This window comes from Lemur catta, chromosome 19 (assembly GCF_020740605.2).
Source record: "Lemur catta isolate mLemCat1 chromosome 19, mLemCat1.pri, whole genome shotgun sequence".
NCBI classification, from domain to species: domain Eukaryota; kingdom Metazoa; phylum Chordata; class Mammalia; order Primates; family Lemuridae; genus Lemur; species Lemur catta.
In genome coordinates, this window is record NC_059146.1 from 6,080,274 (window position 1) to 6,092,694 (window position 12,421).

Below are 12,421 nucleotides of genomic sequence, written 5' to 3' on the forward strand. Positions count from 1 at the left end.
GGCGCGGGAGTGGCGGCCATGGCGGCCTGGGCGGGGACCGAGCTGTCGGCGCCGAGTCCGCTCCGCGCGCTGTGGCTCTCGCTGGCCGCCGCCTTCCTGCTGGCGCTGCTGCTGCAGCTGCTGCCGCCCGGCCCGCTCCCGAGCTGCGCGCTCTTCCAGGACCTGATCCGCTACGGGAAAACCAAGAGCGGGGGCCCGCCGCGCCCGGCCATCTGCCGGGTCTTTGATGTCCCCAAAAGGTAACCGCGCCCCGGGCGCGAGCTGCGGTTGCCGAGGCGCGGAGAGCTCGGGGCGGCCAGCAGGGGGCGGCCGAGGCGGCAGCAGGCCCGGGAGGCGCGGGGATCTGGGGGCCGCCGCGGGGCTCGGGGGCCGCCGGGGGTCGCTGGGGGCCGCCGCCGGGATCTGGGGACGCCGCGGGGATCTGGGGGCGCCGCGGGGCTCAGGGGCCGCCGCGGGGATCTGGGGGCCACCGCGGGGATCTGGGGGCCACCGCGGGGATCGGGGGGCCGCTGGGGGGCGCTGGGGCCGCCGCGGGGCCCGGTGGCCGCGGACGCCGATGGAGCGAGCGCTGAGCCGCGCGGTCTCGGGCGCGGGGCCGTGGACGTGCGGCCTCCCCGAGCCTGGCCCTCGGGGAAACGGCGGCGCGGCCGACTTCAGGCCCGGTCACCAGGTGGCAGATTAAAGCCTCCTTTGTCCGTCTTATGCTCATTCCGCTCCCCTGCACTCTAGGGCCTTATAATCTCACTTGAGGTCGCCGGAACTCTTCGCGCCTCTTTCCCGGATCCGTTTCCACAACCCTGGAAGTCAGGACGCAGGACTGAGACGCTGGTCACCGCAGGGTGCCACCTCCTTTGGCCGCCGGGACGCTCCCAGCCCGCCCGCGCAGGTGCCCCCGGGGAAGGTGGCCCGAGGCGGCACAGAGTAGTCGGGCCCGTCCCGAAACTCCGCTTGACTTTCAGCAGTTTTCAAAACCAAGTTCGGTGAAAGATGAAGCCGTCAGGGGTTTCAGAGATTGTGAGACCTATTACAGTTTTCTTTTTCCTCTTTCTTCACTTTGAATTCAGGGCATAGCTGAGAAGAGTCAGCCCAACTCTATCCTAGACGGCAGACACAGAGCAGTGTCTTTTCTGTTAAGATGCATTTTAAATTGGCATTTAGGAATGAACCTGAAGGAATGTTCCTGAGCGATTAAAACATCTGGGTTGTCACTGAAAACACTCATAGGTAGTGTCTGTCGCGGGTCCACCTGAAGGGACTAAGTATAATTTGGCTTCTAAAATGCGGATAATCCGCCGGTTTTGACTGCTGGAGAAAGATGTACCAGGTGTCGACACGGAGAAGGGAAAACTCGATCATTCTGAGGAACAGTGAAAGGAAGAAGCTTGCAAGACAAATTGGTCACACCTTGGAGGTTCTTTCTATTACCTTATTTTTAATCAGGGTTAACTTCTTTTCTACTGTGTAGCAGTTTATTTTCTGAATTTTGAAAAAAGCATCAGTGTTCCTGGATTAAAGGGCACTTTTAAAATCATTCCCGGAACTTACCTATTTCTCTGGATTTCATACCCCAGCTGTCACTGCTCAAGTCTGTCATTACATGACAGCCAGGAAAGAGACTTGGCGCCTTTCCCTTATTCATTACTATAACAATTGGTACCTTTGGGTTTCTCGTAATTTCTGCTATGCTATATTGTGAAATAATTTATACCTTGTTCTTCTTGCAGAAGTCTAGGGAAGAACCTCCCATGGTGTTCGAGTGCTCTTTTTTTTTTTTCCTCTAAATTTAAACAAACATTTCTTTTAGTACTGAAGAAGGTCCTACAAATCCAGGCCAGTAATGAAAGACATTTTTATTGAGACCGAAAAAAGAGCATTTGTATCAAAGCTGGCGGTGTCTCCAAAAACAATTAATACATACATTACTCTCCTTCTAAACTTTGTACTCCTGTTTATGTGAAAAAGGAGGACAGTTAGAGTTGGGGTGAGGTGAGAGTCTACAGCCTCTTCTGTGCTTCTCTGTTTTCCAGAGTGCCTTCACGGACAATTTGCTTATCCCTTTTATAATCAGGAAAAAATAGTAAGTGTTAATGGCCAAGGAGCACGTTGGAGAGATTTTCCTGGTTTATCAATAGTAACCACCAGTGACTGAGCGCCTACATGTATAAGGACTCCTAAGCGTAGTATATGCCTTTCCTCATTTAATCCTCACAGTAGACCTGTGAGGGAGATGTTATTGTCATTATTCCCATTTGCAGATGTGCAAACTCAGGCTTGGAATCAGAGGTGACTTGCCCAGTGGTGCTAATGCTGGCATGGGTCGTACTTGAACTCTGCCTGTCGGAATTGAAATCCCAAGCTCTTTACTGGTGAACCCCATGGAGAGGATCTTGCAGCATGCGAAGCCCAGTATGTGTGAAAGATCAAATGGGAATGGATTTATCCCCAGAGGGTGGCATCTAGTAAATAGCTTGGTTAATCCAAATTTGAAACTATTTAGTAACCTTAGCTTAGATGGTTATATTTGAATATTTTTCCTTATGCAATATTTAGTAGTACGCTTAAACATGAAAATAAGCCTATAATTTCTACACTTAGAAATAGGCAGGCCGGGCGCGGTGGCTCATGCCTGTAATCCTAGCACTCTGAGAGGCCGAGGTGGGAAGATCACTTGAGCTCAGGAGTTCAAGACCAGCCTGAGCAAGAGCGAGACCCTGTCTCTACTAAAAATAGAAAAAATTAGCCAGGCATGGTGGTGTGTGCCTGTAGTTCCAGCTAGTCAGGAGGCTGAGGCAGGAGGATCACTTGAGCCCAGGAGTTCAAGGTTACAGTGAGCTATGATTGCACCACTGCACTCCAGCATGGGTGACAGTGCAAGACCCCATCACCTCTAAAATTTTTTTTAAAAAGAAAGAACGAAAAAAAGAAAAAGGAAAGGAAAGAAAGGAAGGAAGGTAAAAGAGGGAGAGAGAAAGAAAGGGAGGGAGGGAGGGAGGAAGGAAGGAAAGAAAAGAAAGGAAGGAAGGAAAGAGAGAGAGAAAGAAAGGATAGAGGCACCTGTAAAATCACGTTTCGGCCCAGAAAGCATTACTTTGGTAATTTTGTTTTTGCAATTATTTTTTTCCAAAGGAGACAAGAATAAAACCTTAAATCAGTTCCTGAAATGTTTGTTTCCATTACCCCTGTTTGGCAGATTTTTTTTTAATTAGAGTGAGGGTTGCTTTTCTTGTTTTCCTTTTGGTTCCTAGAGTATTGATTTACCAGGAAGTCTTAATAAATAGGTGACCTCAAACATGCATCTTAATGCTTTAACTTGCATAGTGTGTTACTATATGGAAGCAACTTCTTAAGTTTCAGAATGGTTCCAAATGGTATCAAAGCATTGCAGTTTAACTGGGCTCTGCAGACAGAGAGCTGCCCAGACTTTCCCCACTGGAGTCCAGGGTGGGTCTTAACCAAAGGTTCCAGGGGATCTGTGGACAGAATTCAGGGCAAACTTGGATTGGAAGAAAGTTACATCTTCATTTTCACTAACCTCTCGCTGAGATTTAGCATTTCCTTTTTGTGAATGTAATCAACAAACCACAACAGCTGCAAGAATTAGCAGTACGTGCAACTTTGTGATAGTTTTTTCACATTACATTAAAAATATTGACGATACCTCCAAACATTATTGTTTTCATGCCTGTGAGAACACTATAATTCATTCAACACTAGATCTTATTTGACACATTAATTACGAAGCACACATATTACTATATCACAGTTGCTTTCCAATAGTTGTATTACCTATGTATCAGTATAATTGGTTTCTTTTGTAATGCTTGTGGTTTTTATTTTATGCTTGTATAACATTTTGAGAAGGGCCTGTAGCCTTCACCAGACTCTGAGAGGGGTCCATGGCAGAGAAATGGTTACTTAGAGCCCCTGCTGTAGACTATAAACTTTCCGTTCATTTACATTCATCTCCTTTGTTACCCTGTCCCTAGCTCAGTGCCTGACAGGTCCCCTCGATCGATATACTTCGAATGAATGGCAAAAAAAAGGTTTGAGGTTTAGTTGGTTTGTTGATTAATTTGACTCCTTACTCTGAGAGTAACTCTGTTGGTTGAGATACCTTCTCTTTCCTTGATTTATCTAATCAGTGTTTATAGAATATTTGCTATGACAGGAGCTATTCTAGGCTCGTTGGAGTTTATCTTCTAGGAAGGCAGACAGCAACATGTAAACAAATCTTGTAAAACCAGCCAGATAATTTCAGATGCTGATAAGTGCTTTAGAGCTGAGGTCCCCCTGGCCTGTTAGGAATGTTAGAACAGGGACATGCCTCACTTCCTGAGCTCCACCTCCCCCCCAACGCCCCACTTTGGAAAAATTATCTTCCATGAAACCAGTCCCTGGTGCCAAAAAGGTTGGGGACCGCTGCTCTAGAGGAAATCCAGCAGGGTTATTCGATCTCGTGAGCAAGACTGAGGTTGGGGTGGGAGCAACAACATGGAATATGGAAGCTACTGAAGGCTTTGGGGAGAAGGGGTTGGCATTGCATGGTGTGATTTGGAGGTTTTTTTGTTTTGTTTTGTTTTCCAAGGAAGCTTTATTGGAAGTTTTGGAAGTCTATTAGAAGTCCCAATAGAACTTTGAAGTTCATATAATTTTGATGTGTCATGCAATATTATTCTTTTGATTTTTTTCAACCTGATTTATGTTTTAAAAGGGTGACTGGCCACTGTGTGGAGAAGAAGACTGGGGAATAGGCTACCATGGTGGTCCAGGCAAGAGATGGTGAATGGTGTGGGTTAGAGTGTTAGCATAATACAGCACCTGCTGGTCTCATAGGTGGTGACATTAGAGCACTCAGCACAGGGCCGGGCACCTTGTCAGAACTCAGTAAACAATAGTTCCTGTCCTTAGGTAACCCCATAACTCCCCTAACTGGGGCCTAGAATTAGTTCCAGCCACAAGCAAATATGTATTAAATCAGATCGTATATCCTAAGCTCAAAAGCATAGAGTAGCTTCTAACTCACAGTAAAGGCCTAAGACCCTGTCCAGTCTCGTCCCCACCACCTCGCTGACTTTGTCGACTCTGGTTTGTCCCCTGTCCGTCTCTCTTACAGTGTTGAGGGCCTCTCTTGCACCCCAGGGCCTTTGCACAGCCTGTTCTCTCCACCTGGAAAGCTCTTCCCCCAGATAGCCACAGGGCTGACATCCTCACTTCCTGTAATTCTGCTCAAATATTACCTTTTCAGTGAGGCTCTCTTATCTTGTTTAAAATTATAATTCTCTCATCCCCAGCATTTCTTCTTCCTCTTTTCTGCTTTAGTTTTCTCAATAGCGATTACTGCCTACTGGCATGCTGTCAAGTTTACTCTTCATGTGTGTGAGAGTCAGTTTCATGAGTGCTCGCTGCGGTGTATAGGAGGCATTCAGATGTTTGCTAAGCAAAGGAGTGCTCACTCAGTGCCCGCTGTTACCATAAGGATGGCCTTGTTCCTGCTCCCAAGGGCTTGGAAGATAGTGCCACAGTTAAGCAAAGTGCCAAAGGAGGAAAAAGGAGAGCGTCCAAAACAGATGACAGTGGAGTTTTTAGATCTGCTTTTTGAGGCTCAAGGTGGGTCTTTAAAACCAAGCAAGAGATATGACTTGGCATTAAATGTTTAAAAAAAAACATTTTAAAAAGAGGCAACAAAAAGCATGACTCATTCATTTTATTCTTCTTTAAGTTAAAAAAAAAAAATCCCTCTGGCAACTAGGTAGAGAATAGTCTAGCGGTGGGAATAAGGGTTGTAGAATGGAGCCTGGGAGAACAGTTAAGATTATTTAATTTCATCTTCATAATCCTCTAAGGTTTCTGTGGTTATCTTCACGTGGCAGATGAGAAAGCTAAGGCTCAGAGAGGTTAAGTTACTTATCCAAGGTCACGCAGTAAATGGCAGCATTTGGCTCGAGACTCAGCCCTGATGACTCCGTTGTGCTCTTATTCATGCCACCTAGGCTTGCCTGGACTTGCTTTTCTGCTCCTATTACACACACTACATGCTGATTTATATCAAGTCAGAAGTCAAGCAAATCACTTATGAGTGTTTTGTACAAGTTGCTAAGCTTCTTACTTCTTACTGTTCCTGGTGTTTTTGATTCACAGGTATATTGTTTTGTTTTTTTCATTCCTACATTTTGTTTTGCTTGCCTGATTTCCCTTTGTACGAAATATTTTCTTTTATTGTCACAGACTAATGAGAAAAGAAGTGGGGCTTATTATCAATATGTACATGAAGCATTGAAGACCAGGGAAGGCCAGATGACTTGACCACCAGGCACCCAGTAGAGTCAGAAAGGTTTTGAATTTGTCTGAATAGAGAAAAACAGTAGGAAAAGTACAGGTGAAGCTGTTAGGCCCTTCTGCCATAGTAGGTGATTTGGTTTCAGCAAATCAAGATCATCTTTCACATTAAATTAACATTGCTAATTTCAATTGCATCGGTTTTGTGGTCTTATTTGTATTTAGTTTGTAAATGTGTTCATTGTTTGCAAAGTAGGCTCTGTAGTTGTCTGAGAATTGTAACCATCTGGAGTTGATACCTAGTGTTAGGACTATAATACTTGTCATGTTATAAGAAAAGTAGGCCAGGCGTGGTGGCTCACGCCTGTAATCCTAGCACTCTGGGAGGCCGAGGTGGGCGGATCGTTTGAGCTCAGGAGTTTGAGACCAGCCTGAGCAAGAGCGAGACCCCAATCTCTCCTAAAAATAGAAAGAAATGATCTGGACTGCTAAAATTATATATATGGAAAGAAATAGCCGGGCATGGTGGCACACGCCTGTAGTCCCAGCTACTGGGGAGGCTGAGGCAGAAGGATTGCTCAAGCCCAGGAGTTTGAGGTTGCTGTGAGCTAGGCTGATGCCATAGCACTCACTCTAGCCTGGGCAACAGAGTGAGACTATGTCTCAAAAAAAAAAAAAAAGTAATTTGAATCAACTCAATTCAGAAAAACGCTGGGTCAGATCTTTAAGGTTTCTCCCAGCCCCGAGGATCTGTGATTGTGCAATTCTTGCCTAGCAGTTGTGTGGCTACTCCTGCAATATTGCTTAGGATTTTGAAATCTTTTACAGATTTAGCTTGTTTTAGCACAATCTAGGTTTTCTTTGCAAGGTCTTGCAGCCTCGTGTTTGGAACTTGAGCTCAATACTGTTATCCAAAGATAAGAGAGATTGTTAGTTGACCTTCCTTCTAAGTTTAACAAAGTCAGTTTGTTCTTGTTAACCTCAGAGAGACCTCTTTTTCCTGTATGTTCACCAGTCCCATCATTGAAAGAAAATTTAAAAAATCTGAACAACTGCAGGATTTGGGTTCTATTAAAAAGCAAAACTCTACACTTTGCAAATGGAAAGGTGGGAGGGATAGAGAAACTAAAAATAATCTTCCTGCATCATGGCCTAAAGTGGATCCACCCTGTTGATTGCCTAACTTGTTTTTCTTTTGCAGGTATTTTTCTCATTTCTATATCGTCTCAGTGCTGTGGAATGGCTTCCTGCTTTGGTGCCTTACTCAATCTCTGTTCCTGGGAGCACCTTTTCCAAACTGGCTTCACAGTTTGCTCCGAATTCTTGGAGCTGCACAGTTCCGAGGTAACCTCCCCTGGCTCATTGCAACACTGCACTCTGTTCCCGTTGTTCCTGTCTGCAGGGCAGCGGGATGCATTTTGCATCTCCTCTCACACCTTCCTCAGCAGGGCCTGGGAAGGGGAGGCTGGGGGCAAAAAGAGCTTTGCATGGTTCACGGCTGGATGGCCAATGGGATGTCCCCAAGTCCTTCCCTGAGCTCGTGGCAGGACCAAGAGTCAGTATTCCATCTCCTGACTTCCCAGCAAGTGCTGTGCTGTGTACAGGACTGGCTCTTCTCCCTCTGATATTTTTAGTACTGTTGATAAATTTATAAAGAAGTCTTTACCCGTAAGGGGGAAGCTTTTAAGATCCCTTAGGTTTGCCTTGAAACATTTATCATTTATACTGTCCCAACAAAAATCGTGTCTCAGAACTCCAGAAATGTGATAAAAAATTACTTTTTGATAAACATGTAAAAAGATGTGTTTTGCTGTGAGGCTCTGGTTAGATGATAAAATTCACTGTAAATAGTGGTTTACCAGATGATTACAAAATAGCCTTTCAATTTGCCATACTCAGCATCAGATAAAGGATATGTAGGAACAGTTTTTAACATAAAGAATTGAAGGGAAAACCATGAAGTGGCCTCAGTTAAGGTCAGGCAGAGGGTGAGAGGCAGCGTTAGAGGTGGATTGTTCTGGTCCTATGTCTGTCCTTTGTTACTGGCTCCCTCAGAACAATCCTCTTCTGTTTTGCGAGAGGGACTGATTGCAAAAGATGACTCTCAGAAAACTCATGTCCGTCCTGTCTGGGAGGGGCAGCTATGTCAGCGGATCCCACTTCACTCATCAAAACTTCACCTCCTCGTTTGTTTCCTGTGGGACTGGCTGGTGTTTTGGTATTTGGAGGGTCGGTTGTGAGGAGTTTTATTTGGCTGTTTGCTTTAACCTGTTCCTAAAGAGTTAAAACTAAGTTTGGGTTTATTTAAAATACACAAACAGGCAAAGCTCATGTCATGATAGCGATTGTTGGCCTTGGGAAGGTTGTGGAGGGTGCAGTGCCTGGAGGGGACACTAAGGTGCTGGTTACATTGTTTATTGATCCTGGTGCTGATACAGGGTGGGATGGGTCGGTTTAGTTTGCAAAACTTCGCTAGGCTGTATCTTTATGGGGTCGGAGGGGGATGTTTAACTCATTTAAAAAAAAAAAAAACCTAGGTTTTATGTTTTTTAAAACCAACTTTTCTTTGGACTTCTTTGGGGACAGAGGAGTCAGAGGGGTGAGAGGCAGGTAAGAAGGTAGATCTTGGGGCTCACTGTCCCCCTAAAAGTATAATTTTTTTTTAATACGGAAAGAGATGCATGACACTGTTTCTGTTCCCTTCTCCCCCTCTGCCCCTGTGGGCACCTGTGATCCTGGGGACCCTGCAGGTGGGGTTGCCCAGAGGCCACTGGGAACTCTCCCCACCTTCCCCACCGTTTGCCTCTGGCTGTTAGTGCCGGGAACCAGAGGCCCGCGGACCCCTTCACAGCCGGGCCACGTAGCCTGGAAAGCTGCCACGTGCTGAAGCAGATCACGAGTCAGTGTTTGTCCTAGCCCTGTCCCTAACTTAATGTGTAACCTTGAGCCAAGTTCCTTGACTTCATTTGGCCCATGTCTTCATTGTGACAAAAAGGGAGGTGTTAGACGGGGTGATTTCTAGGCGACTGGCCCTTTGCTGGCTCTAATCTGGTTTAATACCCTGTGTCACAGTAGGGCAAACAAAACTCTGGATTAGTCCCAGAAGAGGGATGCTGAACGTGTGGCCTTCTGAATTGTAGGAGGTGAGCCGGCGCTGTCCGCGTTCCTAGTGCTCGTGTTTCTGTGGCTGCACAGCTTTCAAAGACTCTTCGAGTGCTTCTACGTCAGCGTCTTCTCCAATGCCGTGATTCACGTGGTGCAGTACTGCTGGGGACTCGTCTACTACGTCCTGGTGGGCCTCACTGTGCTGAGCCAGGTGCCGCTGGATGGCAGGAGTGGTGAGTGGCCCCGCCACACCAGGAGCTAAGCTGTCACGGGCCGTGCGAGGGGCTCCCCAGGCAAATCCTCCACTGAGCACTGTGAGAAGTTCAAAAGCAAGAGACGGCCCTGGTCCGTTTTGCATTTGAGGAGTTCAGACTCTTGTAGCAGATTTTAAAAGTCAACATGCCCAAGAGTTTATATGTTTGCCATGACCTCCAATGCCTTAAAGACACCAACACAAGCAGCCACGCCCTCAGTGAAGACAGTGGAGTGCCAGGGTTTCAGGAGGCTTGGGCTCAGGTGTGGGGGGTTTCCTGAAGGGACTGAGGTCAGTGAACCCAGGTGGGGTCAGTCTCTGGAGAGCCGGGCAGTGGCCGGCTGCTGAGAACAGGAGGAGGGGTCAGCCAAGGGCGAGTCCGTGGAAGGGGAGGGGAAGTCCTGGTGCAGGGTCAAGTCACAGAAAGTGAGAGGAGGAGGAGGAGGAGTGCTCCTGGGGAGCAGTTGCCACATAGGTCTTGTGATTGTTCCCATTATGAACAAAGCTTTTGGTCGAATGCGGCTGCCTAGGGGGACAGGGCAGAGTGTGTGGTCAATCAGAATAGCTCGCACTGGCCAGGAAGAGGGAAGCGAAACCATGACCTTGTTTATGAGGAAGAAATGAAGTGGCTTTTTGTTTTAGGGGAGGCAAGACGGGACGCTGTCTAACATAGATGACAGTCATTTTTGTGAAAATGCATGCTGTTAAGAATTCAAGGCATTTGGAGTGATTGAAATGAGTTTTTAGTGCTGAGGTTAACTTGACTTTGCAGCCGTGGTATCTCTCAGCCCAGACACTGCAGATCTTTCATGTTTGCTCTAATTCCAAGGCTCCGTGTTTCCTGAAGCTGCCCTGTTCCTCCTTGGAAACAGACTGAGGTCTAGCTATTTCCAGCACTCAGCGAGTGAGCTTCCTCCTCAGGTTTGACTTCGGTATCAGAATGCCTCCTTGAAAGTCCCCTCTCTGTTGCTATAGTGCAACCTGAAAGGCCTGTGCGAGCAGGGGAAGGATTGGAAAGCAGGCCTTGCTGACAGCCTTTCTCACTCGTGAATTATTTATTGGCTCCAGCCGCTCGGCTAGCAGCTCTCCACCTCTGAACTTAATCAAGTCAGTTACCCCTCCCTGGCCTTTCTGCGGTGGCATTCCTGTGTTCAGCCAGTACCATGGTAGGTGCTGTCACTCCTGGTCAACAGTACTGGGGCTTCCACTCAAAAGGACTTTCCAAACCCTCCGGTCACCCACGAGCTTCCAGCATGTAAGTTTCTACTGGCCTCACGTCACTCTTCTGCGGTCTCCTCTCTTGGCTGCTTCCCAGCCTCACCCTTCCCTCCTGTGTACATAGTCAAGGAGAGGCAGCGCGGCCTACAGAAGTAGCTTTCTAAACATTCCTTTCCGCAGTTGTTCTCTGCTTCACCTCCTTGTCCTTCAAGGGGTCATGTGGGGTCACTTGGGACAACATGGGGAGAGCTGGTTAAGTAATTCACTGAGAGAGGACACACTGGGGCATTAGCCAGCCACAAGGTCTGAGAGAGATAACATGGGCTTGGGAGTCAGACGGGCCTTTGTGTGGCTCATTTAACGGTTTTGAGCCACAGAGCCTATGGCAGTAATTAAGGACACGTCACGATTTCACAGGGCTCTTGTGAAAGTGAAAAGAGGAATATCTGTAAAACTAGAACGTGAGCCCCGCAAGGCCTGGGATCCTGCCTCAGTTATTCACTGCTTTATCCTTCATCCCTACGACAGTGCCAGGCTTAGGAGACACTCAGTGAGTAACCAAGGAATAGGGGAACAATCATAATAAATACCACCCAGATTAGACCCTCGGTAAACACGAGCCTTCTACCTACCTGCCCTTCTGTGCACTATGATTCTGGCCTCACCCTAATGGGGCCTTTTTACCCTCCTAGGCCATTTCTATGCACTCAGAGTAGGGGTCTTGGTGGGAATTTGAATTTTTAGACACTGGCCTTAACTTTTAGTCCTGTGGTGACTTGCTCTTGAAGTCTGTCCTATTTAAAACTGTATTTTTCATATTTTGTTTATTTTTAACTTAGGAAAATAGAACATTGTAGTTAAATGGCTATACTTGTAAACATTAAAAGATTGTATTAGATTGTTTATAGAGAGCAAGTTTTTAAAAGTAATTGACACAGGTAGACTTTGGGGGTTTCCCGTCAGTCATTGGCTGTCACCAGCGAATTCCCGCTTCCAGGTATGGTGTGGAATCCTGTGATCCTTGCTTCTCTTACACGGATCAACTTTTTAGGGCTTCCCTCTTGGCTGCAGAGCCTCAGGCTCCTGCCTGTCACCCACAGACAACTTTGTTTCTTCGGTCAGGACTCTGGGCTGCTGCTTCCTGCTGGTCATAGGACGTCGGTAACGTGCTTCTCTGATGCCAGTGGTTTGCTCCTCCATCCTTCCTTCCTTGTATTCTTCCCTTCCTCCTGGTAGCTGGAGAAGAAAGAGGAAGGTGATATTCTGAGTGTTTCTACTCCTAAAACTATATCTCTCCACCTAGATACCCAGACGTAGCGTGTTGCTGTTCATCCTGCAGTTTACATTCCTCCTCTCTCTGGGAAGCCGCCCTGTCAGCCCTTCCCTCTGCTGGTTTTCGTTGCTGGCCAGAGCCAGTCAAGTCAGGATTCTGCATGCAGGGCCCCCGCAGCAGTGACTAGCAGGGTAGCTCAGGGAGAGGTTTCTTTAGAAACTGCTTCCTGACAGCAAAGCATAAGAAAGAAGACTTAGAGCTGGGCTTAGCAGTAGAAACACAGAGTAGCCTTACTG

The 12,421-nt window shown here is 47.1% G+C and overlaps 1 protein-coding gene and 1 long non-coding RNA gene across 4 annotated transcripts in view; one reads left to right on the top strand and one right to left on the bottom strand.

The window, feature by feature from the left end:
* Positions 1–12,421, top strand: part of SRD5A3 (steroid 5 alpha-reductase 3) — a 23,614-nt gene continuing 11,193 nt past the window's right edge. Inside the window, exons 1-3 of one of the 2 annotated variants that reach the window (XM_045533063.1) lie at positions 1–239; positions 7,478–7,620; positions 9,417–9,614. In XM_045533063.1, the coding sequence (XP_045389019.1) occupies positions 19–239; positions 7,478–7,620; positions 9,417–9,614 (562 nt within the window). In that variant the 5' untranslated portion in view covers positions 1–18. The remainder of the gene's footprint in view (positions 240–7,477; positions 7,621–9,416; positions 9,615–12,421) is intronic. The other variant, XM_045533064.1, reaches the window with a different exon arrangement.
* The window catches only part of LOC123624850, a 16,687-nt gene continuing 15,933 nt past the window's right edge, over positions 11,668–12,421 (bottom strand). For both annotated transcript variants that reach the window (XR_006730233.1, XR_006730232.1), the window contains one exon: positions 11,668–12,088. This is a non-coding gene — a long non-coding RNA (uncharacterized LOC123624850). The remainder of the gene's footprint in view (positions 12,089–12,421) is intronic.